Here is a 14,725-nt window from a genome sequence, read left to right on the forward strand (position 1 = left end):
AAGTAATCAGCACCTCTGAAGTATTCTTGCTCCAAAATTGAACCTGATTTTGATCAAGCTTTTAGACCTAACTATGAATTTATAGGCAGTATGGAGACAGAAAAACAAGTTAAATGATGCTGTTGGGACACAAGCAGTGGAATCCATTCTATGGGGCACTCTCTAGGACAAACAGCCTGGTGTCTTTAACAAATAAATTGCAGGGGAATGACAGATGGGATAGGGTTGTATCTGTAGTTTTATATATCAACCATTACAAAGTATGGTCCTTATGTGGTAAATAAAATTGAGATAATTGGAAAATATGAAAATTTAAATTCTGCCTGGATAATTGATGATTTTAAGAAATTACTATTCTTGTATTAGGTGAGATAATTGTATTGTGATTATATTTTTCAAACTTCTTATCTTTCAGAGTGGTGGTGGTTGTCAACTGGGTGAGATTTTGCCTCTAAGGGGACATTTGACAATGTCTGGAGACATTTTTGGTTATCACAATTCAGGGCGTCTGGGGATGGTAATACTGGCAACTAGTAGGGAGATGCTGGGGATGCTGCTGACATCATACAGTGCACAGGACAGCCCCCACAACCAATAATTATTTGGCCCAAGATGTCAATAGCTCCACAATTGAGAAACCAGTTTTAGAGATTGATGCTGAAATCTTCCCAGATAAAATGATGGGTTTGGGTTTTGCTTCAAAATAATCTAGAGAAAGGAAGGAAGTGGGTAGGGTATAGATGAGTTGATAATTGAAACTGGATGATGGCTATATGGGAGTTATTTTATTATTTTGTCTTTTTTAATGTGTTTACATATTTTTATAATAAAAAGTTTAAAGTATTTATTATTTTTTGAGACAGAGTCTCACTCTGTCACCCAGGCTGGAGTGCAGTGGCACGATCCCAGTTCACTGCAACCTTTGCCTCTTGGGTTCAAGTGATTCTCCTGCCTCAGTCTCCTGAGTAGCTGGGATTACAGGTGCACGCCACCATGCCCAGCTAAGTTTTGTATTTTTAGTAGAGATGGAGTTTTACCATGTTGGCCAGGCTGGTCTCGAACTTCTGACTTCAAGTGGTCCACTTGCATTAGCCTCTCAGTGCTGGAATTACAGGGATGAACCACCACGCCTGGCCAAAGTTTTCATATGTATTTAAATGTGTATCTTTAAATATTCTTGGTGGTTTTGGTGAGAATGCAGAATATATAGTAGCAGTCTGGTAAGTGGGTTTTTCCTCCTTTCTTTGCAGATTATTGCTGTGGCAGCTTTGGTCCATCACAGTTTTGCATTGGACAAAGCAGCCCCAAAGCCTCCCTTTCAGTCACACTTCTGTGGTATGTATTTTTTTTAAGCTGGTTTACTAACAGCTTGATTTGAATTTCCTTGTTTTTTTTTCCAGCAATTGTATCAGTAACTTGTTTTTCAAAAATTGTTTTCAAGAATAGTGCATATTGTTAAAGAGCATTTTGTTTTGTTTTGTTTTGTTTTTTGTTTTTGCCGTGGAAACTAAGTTTTATTGGGTTGGTTGCCTCCTATTCAGCTGGTTCATTTTTTTTTTTTTCTAGGAGCAGAAGTCTGGAGTCTATTTGATATCTTTTTTTTGTTTGTTTGTTTCAATGGTTGCTCTACTGAAGTTGAGTAGTTTTTTCCTGGGTCAAAATTAGGCTTTAACTATTTTCTGATGTCATTCTAATAGCCTATCATAGAAGCTTGATCAAAGTTTTCTGTGTGATGAGGCAAGATGCCAAGGAACAAATATTTACCTATTTGGGAGGAGTTATAGTAATATCAATTGGAGTTGAGTTGTGCCATGCATAAAATTCAATGGATGAAACAGTTCCATGAAGTTCTGCGTGTGTGTTTTATGAGTCAGTCCTCAAGGAGGAGACTATATTCCATGATATATTCCATGTTGAGAGCTTGGCCAGTTACCTAAGCATTTTGCTGTTTTTTAAAAAAGGGAATAATACCATTGACCTATTATATTTCCTGGGATCTTTTTCAGCCCAGTAGCAGAGATTAACTTGGCCAGCCTCTCGTCTGGTTTTTTTGGGTATTAGGAAAGTAGAACTAAAACATGCCGAGAAGGGAGTGTGAGGTATGATTGTTGTGAAATTTTACGCCTTAAGTGGGTGGACCACATGGAAAAAAATGATGATGAGAATAGCCTGGAAAATATGTAGAAGAGAGCAATCATGAGCTCATTTCTTTCTTTTTTTTTTTTTTTTCTTGAGCTCATTTCAACATGCATTTATTCACTTCCTCTATGTACGTCACTATGTGAATAGCTGTTGTGTATGGTAAGGAACTTATAGTGTGTAATGGGGGAAGCTTTGGTCAATTTTACCTTTTGAGAAGGTTGAACTGAGTTTCTCCACTGTATGCTGCTTGGGGCATTGGTGGTGGTGGGATTTCCTTTGAGGAAGACTGCTAAAATCTTCCATTCTGACTTCAATGGATAGGTAGCAAATGTTTCATCAAAGCAGTTTTAACAACTGCAGGGACTTAGGGTTCTGTGCTTGACTATTCTTTTGAGGTCATCAGCATGACCAGTCGAAGTATTTGATGATCCTCCTAATTCTTTAGGGATGGGGGGAATATATTTGAGGCAGTTTCATTTGGAAACATGTACTATATGATTACCTGAAATTAGACTAAGATGGGTGTTGGAATCTTTTTTTTTTTCTTTTTACAGTTGTGTCTAAACCAAAGGACTGTATTTTTCCATATGCTTTCAAAGAAGTCATTGAGAAAAAGGTAAAATGTTCATTATATGAAGCACCTGTTTGTTTGGAGAGAGAAAGAAAAGGGGGGTGGTATGGACTAGTAGAAAGAAGCTGTTTTACATTTTGTTAGATTCATTCCTGCCAGATTGGACTATGACATCGACCCATTAAAATGTGTTAGACATATACACCTAGAAGCATTATTTAACAATGTTTAAATGTTTTACTACCTAAAAATAATGGGATTCTGTACTGTATTGGTGGTTGGATAGGCTCAACCCCCCCCCCCAATAGCTTAATTAGGCGCTTCTCTAAAATGCATGATCATATGATTACTGTTTTGGGAAGGTGTTGGATAGAGTCCCTCCCCAGCTTGAGGGAAGCCAAATGAAATTGGAAATACTGTGGATGTTAAGCCATGTATTGACAAAGTTGACATGGGGCTGGCCAAAATGGATCAGTGATCTCTAAATTCCAGTGTACTCCATGAAGAAGTTTTCATGGGTTCTTAATAAAATGGGGAGGAGTGGGAAGCAGTATAATGTAGTGAATTTTTCACAAAGGTAAGTGTATTCAATCAAAAGAATTTTCTTTTATGGATTGTAGTTTCTTTTACGAAGTAATGATATTGATATATTTTAGGTTTTTTTTTTTTAATGTCTTCACTTTGCAAAAGTAAGCAACTTCGTTGGGTTCTACTTATTTTATTTAATTGGCTTCAGAAGTCCAGTAGTTGGAAGGTACTGTTAGATTAGGCTATTATTTGTGAAGTGCCGTGAATTACACAACCAAGTAAAATGACCTAGGAAAATTCCATTACAGTCAAACCGACTTTTTTTTTTTTTTGAGACAGAGTCCTGCTTTGTCGCCCAGGCTGGAGTGCAGTGGCATGATATTGGCTCACTGCAGCCTCCACTCCCTAGTTCGAGGGATTCTCATGCCTCAGCCTCCTGAGTAGCTGGGATTACAGGCTCGTGCCACCATGCCTGGCTAATTTTTGTATTTTTAGTAGAGACAGGGTTTCACCATATTGGCCAGGATGGTCTCAAGCTCCTGACCTCTAGTGATTCACCCGCCTCGGCCTCCCAAAATGCTGGAATTACAGGTGTGAGCCACCATGCCCAACCAAACTGACATTTTTAAACTGACCTAGTTGTAGAAAACATATAACCATCAACTTCCATTTTTAGAGATTTTCAATGAGTGGATCTTTTGAATACCTGATTTACAATCACTAATCCAAATGGAAGCCTTTTGTGTGAAGATAGGTTTTGTTTATACTTAAAACACTTATAATTCTTTTTATTTTTATTTTTTTGAGACAGAGTTTTGCTCTTGTTGCCCAGGCTGGAGTGCAATGGCACAATCTCCGCTCACTGCAACCTCCACCTCCCAGTTTCAAGCAATTCTCTTGCCTCAGCCTCCCAAGTAGCTGGGATTACAGGCATGTGCCATCACGCCCGACTAATTTTATATTTTTAGTAGAGACAGGGTTTCACCATGTTGGTCAGGCTGGTCTCGAACTCCTGACCTCAGGTGATCCACCTGTCTCGGTCTCCCAAAGTGCTGGGATTACAGGTGTGAGCCACTGCGCCCAGTCACTTATAGTTCTTAAATATGTTTGTTTTTAGTCTAGTTTCTTATTTATCAGTTCTTATCTTACCATTTGGAATTATTTTATACAATCCTTGGAATTTCTTTGCCCAGTAAATACATAAACAGTGAAGTCTACCAGGGATTATATAGGAAAGTATGTTTTTGATAGGTACTCTGATTCATATGCTCTGAATGTGTCTAGATGCACAAGCATGTCACTGTGGAGGGACATTCTGTATTTTATGTTGCTCAGCGCTTAAAATTTTGCTTTATTCACATGCTTATTACTAGAATGAGCTCCTCAGAGACTTTGCAATTATTACTATGAAACCTAGAATCAGGAATTTCATTGCTACGTTTGATTTTGAAATGAATGGTGTCTTTTAACCCTAAGAAATCTTACCATAGTTGAACAAGAAGCCAACGTACAGTACTTGCTGACAGTAAAGAGTCGTCAGTGACTGGTGTGTTTTTATCTAACAGAATGTGAAGGTTGAGGTTGCTGCAACAGAAAGAACACTGCTAGGTTTTTTCCTTGCAAAAGTTCACAAAATTGATCCTGATATCATTGTGGTGAGTAGATGTTTGATCATGTTGTGGGGAAGCTCTTCATTTCTTAGCTCTTTTCAGTGTGACTTTATTGGTGCTTTTGAGCAGCAGATAATCTTTTCAGAGTGAAATGGTTCTGTGGACTGGTGGGAATTGCTGCTAATAGGAGAAAAAAATAACAAGCCCACTGCAAGATAGTTTTTTTTTTCTCTAGTATAAAAGCAACCCATGACTTAGTGTTGAAGTTAAGGATTGTCTGGCTATTTATGCTGAGACCAGCACATAAGTAAGTAAATGTGTACAAACGGAGTTATCGCCAAAATCTTGACTTGGTAGTTATATAGTGGTCACAGGAGTTTATTAATTCCCTTGGTTTAGTGCAAGTCACAAAACTAAGTATTTTAATTTTACGCGTTCAGTGGATCTCTATGACATATTCCTTTGAAAACTCAGGGCTCAGAATTGATTTTTCTCTTGACGATCCAGTATGTCCCCACTAGACAGCTTGAGCTAATAATTGATTGAGCTATTTTTTGCCCCAATACCTGAGAGTCATAAAGCAACATTTTGCTTTATATATCCTCTGGCCTTTCTAGTTTATAGAATATGGAATTCCTTCATTTGTCTTTTTTCTAGGTTAATGGATCAATCATTATTTTTGTTTTTTTTTCAGAGGAATGTAGGCTATAAATGCCTATATTTTGGATGTGATATGGGTAATTTGGGTACATTGAAGTCTTGCAAAAGTGTTTGCCGTATTCTTCCCTACATTCATTTTTACTCTTGGATACCCTTATTTGGCTACTGTATGGCTAGCATCCCGAGTTCCTGTGGATTGGAAGCGATATCTCTGCACCCACTTCCCTTATGATATTTCAAGACCTATCTTTAAAGTTCCAAAAAGATTCTGTCCACAGTGTTGTACTGTGACATTCTCTCTCAACACCAGGCCCTCAGTCAGCCTCCAATAACAACAGTGTCTTGGACCCCAAGGAGATGCCATGAAGCCTGGGAAACCTGGTCTGGCTTCCAGTGTTAGAGCCAAGTCTATGTGTGAGAAATCTAGATGTAAGATGGAATTCTGACATGAATTTGGGTCCCTGATTCTAGGTATTATAATTTGTAAGTGAGACCTCCTCCAGGCCTTTGGGTCTTCTAATTTAATAAGCAAAACTGCTATAAATATCTAGTGGTAAAATACACATAACATAAAATTAACTATGTTGACCATTTTATAGTATACAGTTCAATGGTATTAACTACACTCATAATGTTATGCAACCATCACCATCATCCACCTCTGTAACTCTTTTCATCTTGTAAAACTGAAACACAGTACTCATTAACTTCCCATTCCCTCAGCCCCTGGCAACCACCATTTTACTTTTTGTTTCTGTGATTTTGACTACTCTAAGTAGTGGTATATATTTTTAATTAAGTTTAATAACAAGTATATTTATTGATGTGAATTATTTTAAACTTCATCTAAGTTTTGATAAACATAGGCAAGTGAATCATGTTCACATGTTGGAAATTATGGAAATGAAATCTAGTTGCATTTTTGAGATAGTTTCTACTCTATATAGTTTCTTCGTTTTTAACAAGTTTCTTATTTGAACTATTTAGTGGTATTATATATTTATCTTGTTGCATATCACTTATGAGTCTAAATCAGTAGTGTTTGAACTTAATTTTTAAAAAAGAAGCTAAATGCAGTTCCTGAGCTTTTGAAGAAGTCTTACATAAACTGTCATACAACACAGGCAGGTTCTATGTTTTTAAGGAAGCAAAATGGAATTATTTGAATTTAGCTTTTACCGATCACATGAAAAGTATGGGACATTAAATTTGCATTTGCCTCCGAGACTGTGAGGCATGAGTTGCAAATTAAAATACATCATATGAGCCTTGCATCAATTAGGATGAAATAAAGTTTATTCCAGCAATCTGCTTAGCAGCCTTGTTAATGTCAAGGCTAATGAATGCTGCTGATGAATAAATTCCTGAAGAAGAAAGGACCCCCAATCGGAGGTAAGTGCATGATGTCTTCAATTAGAGACTAGAAAAAGAAAGGGCAAAGAAATTCTGTGCCTATGAAGATAAATCCTCTAATTTGCATTTGTTATAACGTTATCAGCTGCCTTCTTTTTCTGACTAGGGTCATAATATTTATGGGTTTGAACTGGAAGTTCTACTGCAGAGAATTAATGTGTGCAAAGCTCCTCACTGGTCTAAGATAGGTCGACTGAAGCGATCCAACATGCCAAAGCTTGGGTAATAATAATTTTCAAAATCTTATTTATTTATTTATTTTAATGTGGGGTAGCTACCAGGGAACACACTATACTTTTTAAAATAGGAATTGGTTATCTTGTTATAGGAACTTCAGTACATTTTAACTTTGGCACTAAATATCTTTTCCTTTGAATTCAGCATATTATTCGTAAAAGCCTCTGGTAGTTTTTAAAATCATCAGCTAGAATCTAGGAATAGTGAACAAAGACAGCACATGCATGTTACCTTCACTTTGTCATTCCTGAAGTGACAGCCCTTAGGGCAAGGTTGCAGGGTTCAGAAATCGTTGAGTGTTATCATTTAGGAAGAAGATGGGAAGAATGAATGGAGGAGAATTGATGTTGGTTGTATAAGAATGCAATATTGCTTGATGATATCTTGTAATTAAAAAAAGGAAAAAAGAAGGCAATGAACTAGTGCTTTCTGTGTTAGTTACCTCTCATGACAACTCCAGTTTTATTTTATAGACAGTCTCATAGGGGTAACATAACTTGTTCTGGATCATGTAACTAGTAAGGGGGAACAACTGAGATTTGAACCCAGGCCTGGGTGACTTAAAGCCAGTGTGTACTTTTCATTCTACCTGCTTGCTTCATGTATGAAGGTTTTTGCAGTTTTTGTGTGAAGCACTTTCTTCCTAAACCTGATACTGCTCAGTGCTTGAAATCTTATTTTTCTTAAAGCTTATAAATAAAATGGACGTGTTGCCCCATCAGATAAGTTAGGAATCCGTACCTTTTTCATAATGTTCTCTGGAGGATTCTGCCACTACAGATCAAAGTTGGGGCCACTGCTCTTGCTTCTTTTCTTACTCATATCTTTAAGGTGGTAGAGTTGTTATTAGCACTTCATCTGAATACTTGCTTAGCTTTTTACCCCCTTCAAGAATTTCTTTATGTGGCATCTTCTCAGTGAGGTATACCCCATTGCCCTATTTAAGATGCAGTCCCCCCATATTCCTTGTACCCCTCACCCTGCTCTGTTTTCCCATTTTCTATATACTTGTTACCTCCTAAAACTATATAATTTCTTACTTATGATGTCTGTTTTTTATTATACATTTCAAATGAGGCCAGGAATCCTTTCTGTTTTGATCACTGCTGTATCCTGAGTGCCTAGAATAATGTCAGATACATAGTAAATGTTCAAAAATATTTGATTGATAAATGGAGGAATGAGAATTTTATCATAATTTTGGGCCAGCATCAAAATATGTTAGAAAGAAATGTTCTCAGTGTCTGCTCTTTCATGAAATTTGCTTTTTGTTCCCATCTCGTAGGGCCGGAGTGGATTTGGTGAAAGAAATGCTACCTGTGGTCGAATGATCTGTGATGTGGAAATTTCAGCAAAGGAATTGATTCGTTGTAAAAGCTACCATCTGTCTGAACTTGTTCAGCAGATTCTAAAAACTGAAAGGGTTGTAATCCCAATGGAAAATATACGAAATATGTACAGGTATGATCCTAGATTCTTCAGAATTCATCTGTCTTGAAATTAACAACAGCAGGACACTAGCACTATCCTTAGTCTGGAAGGACATGAGCCAGTGGTGCTGTAGAGGGGAAATTGTTTCCACTATTTTCGTAATTTGAACTAGTTTACCTCTTGAATTATTGTAATTGATCAGTTTATCTCCATCTCCCTCACCTGTGTTAACACTATCTTGATGTTTCCTAACAGTAGTTTGGATTTAGATTTCTACTCTTAATTCATTTATTCAGGAATTAGGGTAGATATTTTAGAAATATAAAAACTGAGCAATCATTAAGTTAGAGGTATTGCTTGCTTATTTCTTCCTCATACTCCTCTGACCATCTCTCATTCATTCCTGCTAGTTCTTCCTGAGTTCTTCCTTGGACTTCTCTTTTCTGACTTTGCTCCCTCTCTAGGTGATCTCATTGAGTCTTAGGAATTTAAATACCATGTGGATGCCCATGCCTCCCACCTGTGTATCTTCAGGTTAGACCTCCCTAAATTCCAGACTCAGTGTATCTATTTTACCTATTTTACTTGATATCTAATGTGAACTCCCAGCTTGTTCAAAACTGAGCTCTGATCGATCCTAGGTTCTTCCTGTAGTCTTTCCTTACTAAATTAATAAGTATATTTTTCCATTATCACTGGAAACTTCCAGAGTCTTACTTAGCCCAAAATCTCTGAGGCATCTTTAATTCCTCTCTCTGATATCCCACACTAGATGCATCAGGGTATCCTGTCATTTCTATATTCTAAATATGTCTTTTTTTTTTTTTTTGAGACGGAGTCTCGCTTTGTCGCCCAGGCTGGAGTGCAGTGGCACGATCTCGGCTCACTGCAAGCTCCGCCTCCCGGGTTCACACCATTCTCCTGCCTCAGCTGGGACTACAGGTGCGCACCACCATGCCCGGCTATTGTTTGTATTTTTAGTAGAGACGGGGTTTCACCGTGTTAGCCAGGATGGTCTCGATCTCCTGACCTCGTGATCCGCCCGCCTCGGCCTCCCAAAGTGCTGGGATTACAGGCGTGAGCCACCGCGCCTGGCCTATTCTAAATATATCTAAGTCTGACCACTTCTTTTCAACTCCATTGGACCCATCCTGTCTAAGCTGCTATCCTCTTTCCCCTGGATTACTGGGTTAATATGCCTATCCCCTACTTTTCGCCTTTCCCCTTGTGGTAGATTCTCAATCCAGAACCAGAGTTATCCTGCTAAAATCAAGTCATATGTGATACTCTGCTCAGAATCTTCCAGTGACTCTGTTTCTTTCAGAGTAAAAACTAAAGTCCTTATTTTTACTTACAAGGTCCTTTACAATGTGTCTCTATGTTGTTAACTCTGTCGTTATCTCCTACTCCTCTTTCCATCATTCTCTCTGATCTAGCCATATTGGCCTCTTTCCTAGCCCTGGAACTGTCAGATTTGCATGCAGCTCAGGGCTTTTAAGTGTGCTATCCTGTCTGCCTGGAATGCTCTTTCCATAAGTCTTGCTCCTTCACCTCTTGCAGATTTTTATTCTCAGTGAAATCTTCCACTATTTCCTAACAAAAATTTCAGTCTCTGCTTCTGATACTTAATATTCCTGTTGCTTAACTTTTAACATTATATAACATACTGTATACTTAATTTCTTTGTCTTTTTTATACTCTGTCTCCCCCATGAGGACATAAGCTCCAGGAGGATAGGAAATTTTGTTTGTTTTGGTCACAGCCAATGCCTGGCACATAGTAAGCATGCAATATATACTCACTGGATGGAATGAATGAAAGGATTTAGATAGTTTTCAGGCTTGTAGTTATTGTATTACTTCAGTTTTTCCTTACGGGATTCTGTGTGTGTGTGTGTTTTGGAGAAAAGCATTGGGATCAATGGTATGAATGAATTCCTGGTTACATACTGACCTTATTTTAAATTGTTTCTGAAGCCAAGGTGCTGTTGCTCTGAGTTTACTTACACCCAAAATTCCTTGTAATATTTTGTGAAGTTCTGATTATAGGCATTGTTTCTTTTAATTACTTGATTCTGTTTCATTCTTACTTTTCTGTACAGTGAATCTTCTCAACTGTTATACCTGTTGGAACACACCTGGAAAGATGCCAAGTTCATTTTGCAGATCATGTGTGAGCTAAATGTTCTTCCATTAGCATTGCAGATCACTAACATCGCTGGGAACATTATGGTAAATTTAACTTAGAAAGGGGGAAAAAGCATTTCCTGTCGGATTCAGTATTTGCTTGGGGTAGTTGTTATATGATAATGAGTCTAGATGCATGCTTATAAAATGAGTAACTTAGATTCCGAAAGCTGGATGTCTTTTGTAAAAGGAAGAACTGGTTGGGAGAAGGGGAGGAATGCCAGGTGCAGCGTGTTGAAATTTGGGCGAAAATACGGATCATCTCTCTAACATCTGGATGTGTCTGTTTAGTGGAATGGTCCATTTGGGAGTAAATAAATAGCCAAGTTGTCAATATTTTAAGCTGTCTTTGTCTCCTTTAACTATAATGCTTAAAGAAAATGTTAGGAATAATTTAGTACCTTTTTTAAAAAACAGCCCGTTATTAGGAATAGTTTTAAAGGAGGTGCTGTGACTAAACTTACTGACTCAAAGTTGCTTTTGTTAGTTGTGGTTTTGAGCTCAAATTTAAAAAATAAATTCCATTTAATAGTCCAGGACGCTGATGGGTGGACGATCCGAGCGTAACGAGTTCTTGTTGCTTCATGCATTTTACGAAAACAACTATATTGTGCCTGACAAGCAGATTTTCAGAAAGCCTCAGCAAAAACTGGTGGGTCCAAAACTGTGCAGTATTTTGTTTTCTCTTACCTCTCCCTTTTTAATACCTACTTACCCCCCCCTTTTTAATACCTAGATAGCCTTTTTTTCTGTGATAACATCTGCTTTCAAAATAGCTAATCCCTTGTGTACTGTAGAAACCGTGTCAAGTTTATTCCCTTGTTTTTGTGTGGTCATTTCCTTTTCCACTTTGTAAAAGGAAAATGCACTTTGTGCAGGCAAAATTACTTGTGAAATATGAAATTCTTTGAGGGAAGCATTAGACCTCTCTGATGGGTGACCATACACGGAATGTGTTCTGGCACCTTAGCCCTATCCAGAGATAAATGCCAGTTAAACTTTTTATTTTCCTAAACCGTATGAGCCTTTATTTCTGTGTTGCATTTTTCTGTGCTAGTATGACCAAGGTCACCCACAGTCAGATTTCTGAAGTGGCCTCCATCACTTTGGAACTAAAACTTAGTTTAGCTATTGTTTTATTAGCACTGATATTAATTAATTCAGAAATGGGAATTGAATGTTAAAATTTGATTCAGGTTCTCATATTTGCTTGTTTTTTAGTGTACATTATCAAAATTGGTATAGGGAATATTCATTTAGAGGACTTTAACTTCTGCTGAGGTATTGAATGTTGGCCAGTAATAAACTACTTAGGAACGGATTTTCAGTATATGGATGTACTTATTTTATGGTGTCCATATTAATAATAGGGATAATGATAATGTCTACATGAAGCATTTTATGTTTTTACATCATGAATATTAGAGTAGTGATTTTAAGAGGGCTGTTTTATAATCTCAAATTTTGTAATATGAAAAGTGGTATTTTTCAATATTCATTGATTTAAAAATATGAAATTTTGTAAATTCAGAAACATAAAGATAAAATTTTTGTATTTGTTAACTCAGGATATAGTATTTGTTTAAGAAATTACTATGCTTGGAATTAATTTGGATTCATGAACATATTACAATAACTGTCTTTCCCAACAGATAGGACCAGTAACTGAAATGTTTGTTAGAACTAAGTCCTGCAATTGGAAAAGAAAGAATCATCAAAATTTTAAATTAGTTAATTAGTGGTGAAGTTATCTTTCCATTTGATATTAGGGAGATGAAGATGAAGAAATTGATGGAGATACCAATAAATATAAGAAAGGACGTAAGAAAGCAGCTTATGCTGGAGGCTTGGTTTTGGACCCCAAAGTTGGTAAGGCTGGGCAGTGAATTGGTTTTCTCCCAATATTAAGGAGGTTCTTAATGTGGATCTAGGCTTGAGAAACTAGAAGACCTGAATTATATCTTACAGGTCAGCAAATAGGTCTCATGACTTTTATCTTTCATTCATGTGAAAATCTTGGTTGCCAGTCACCTGACATAGACTTAATGTGAATTTTGTTATGCTGTGTTCCAATGAAATATTTATAGACATTGAAATTTAAATTTCATATAGTTTTCATATGTCATGAAATATTGTTTTTGATTTTTTTCCAACCATTTAAAAACGTAAAAACCATACTTAAGCTCATGGATGGTACAAAAATAAGCAGTAGGTTGGATTTGGTCTGTAACCGTAGGTTGTCCAATAGATAGGTAGCTGTCCAGTACATAGATAGCTGTTTGTCCTGACCAGTTCAGTTGACAGCAAAGTTAAAGAATACAGACAATAACCACCAAATTTAACTTTAACAGGAGAATACCTTTTCCCTGTTGTCATGAATGGCGAAGATGTTTTGTGGTACACAGAGCTAGAAATAATCTTTAAAAAAATAAAAATAATAAACTTTTTTTTTTTTTTTGGAGACAGAGTTTTACTCTGTTGCCCAGGCTGGAGTGCAGTGGTGTGATCTCTACTCACTTCAGCCTTCACCTCTTGGGTTCAAGCGATCCTCCTGCCTCAGCGTCCTGAGTTGCTGGGACTACAGGTGTGTGCCACCATGCCCAACTAAGTTTTTGTATCAAAAAAAACCATTTCAACCATTCCCAAGTGTACAGTTCAGTAGTAGTGTTAAGAATATTCACATTGTTGTGAAGGAATTAATGTGAATTTTATCCAGTAAGTTAATTCTGAGTAGGAGACATTTTTGACAAAAGTGATTTTATTATTAGTTATAATGAAATGGAGCACTAGTACTTGGTGTTATGTAGGTCTGGGTTTGAATTCAATGTGATCTTGGACTGCCTGTTTAACCTCTGTAAGCTTCAGTTTCTTCTGTAAAATAGAGATAAGAGTAATATCTACCACACAGGGATTTAAGGATAAATTAGTATGATACTGGACACAGAATAAACTATCTTATGTGTTTGCAATTATTACTGTCTTAATAGTGGACATTTATTTTTATTCAGTTTCTTCTCAAGGTGAAGATAACTCTTTGTAAATGTCCTACAGAAATATAGTAGCTTTCTGTTCATCCTTTGCAAGTAAAAAGGGTGGGTCGTTCCACTACTGACATTTATATATATGTGTCTCTTGTTTGATTTTTTTTTTTTTTTTTTTTGAGACGGAGTCTCGCGCTGTCACCCAGGCTGGAGTGCTGTGGCGGATCTCAGCTCACTGCAAGCTCCGCCTCCCGGGTTCACGCCATTCTCCTGCCTCAGCCTCCCGAGTAGCTGGGACTACAGGCGCCGCCACCTCGCCCGCTAGTTTTTTTTTTTTTTGTAGTTTTTAGTAGAGACGGGGTTTCACCATGTTAGTCAGGATGGTCTCGATCTCCTGACCTCGTGATCCGCCCGTCTCGGCCTCCCAAGTGCTAGGATACAGGCTTGAGCCACCGCGCCCGGCCTCTTGTTTGATTTTAGCTCAGTTTTTGTACAGGTAAGTGTGCTGTCCATTTTATATTTTGAAGCTGTTGTAAAAGAATAAATTACTCGGCCGTGCACGGTGGGTCACACCTGTAATCCCAGCACTTTGGGAGGCTGAGTCAGGCAGATCACGAGGTCAGGAGATTGAGACCATCCTGGCCAACATGGTGAAACCCCATGTCTACTAAAATACAAAAAATTAGCCGGGCATGGTGGTGTACGCCTGTAGTCCCAAGCTATTCGGGAGGCTGAGGCAGGGGAATCTCTTGAACCCGGGAGGCGGAGGTTGCAGTGAGCCGAGATTGCACCACGGCACTCCATCCTGGAGACAGAGTGAGACTCCGTCTCAAATAAATGAATAAATAAACAAACAAACCACTTACTTGGTTTTCTTTGGGGTAGGAGTGGGAGAGCAGGTAGGAGAATTCTTCAAAGAATTCTTGCTTTGAAGGAGAGTTGAACTTTTTTTTTTTAAATGGATGT

The 14,725-nt window shown here is 37.7% G+C and overlaps 1 protein-coding gene and 1 non-coding gene across 2 annotated transcripts in view; both read left to right on the forward strand.

The window, feature by feature from the left end:
* Nucleotides 1-14,725, forward strand: part of POLA1 (DNA polymerase alpha 1, catalytic subunit) — a 319,152-nt gene that overhangs the window by 36,809 nt on the left and 267,618 nt on the right. Inside the window, 8 exon segments of the mRNA XM_033195650.1 lie at nucleotides 1,251-1,335; nucleotides 2,697-2,758; nucleotides 4,807-4,896; nucleotides 7,031-7,146; nucleotides 8,446-8,622; nucleotides 10,694-10,823; nucleotides 11,311-11,430; nucleotides 12,548-12,647. Of these exon segments, the coding sequence (XP_033051541.1) occupies nucleotides 1,251-1,335; nucleotides 2,697-2,758; nucleotides 4,807-4,896; nucleotides 7,031-7,146; nucleotides 8,446-8,622; nucleotides 10,694-10,823; nucleotides 11,311-11,430; nucleotides 12,548-12,647 (880 nt within the window).
* LOC117074355 lies at nucleotides 13,766-13,895 on the forward strand. Its single transcript, XR_004433565.1, has one exon.

Source organism: Trachypithecus francoisi, unplaced genomic scaffold (assembly GCF_009764315.1).
Source record: "Trachypithecus francoisi isolate TF-2019V2 unplaced genomic scaffold, Tfra_2.0 Contig01603, whole genome shotgun sequence".
Taxonomy (NCBI): domain Eukaryota; kingdom Metazoa; phylum Chordata; class Mammalia; order Primates; family Cercopithecidae; genus Trachypithecus; species Trachypithecus francoisi.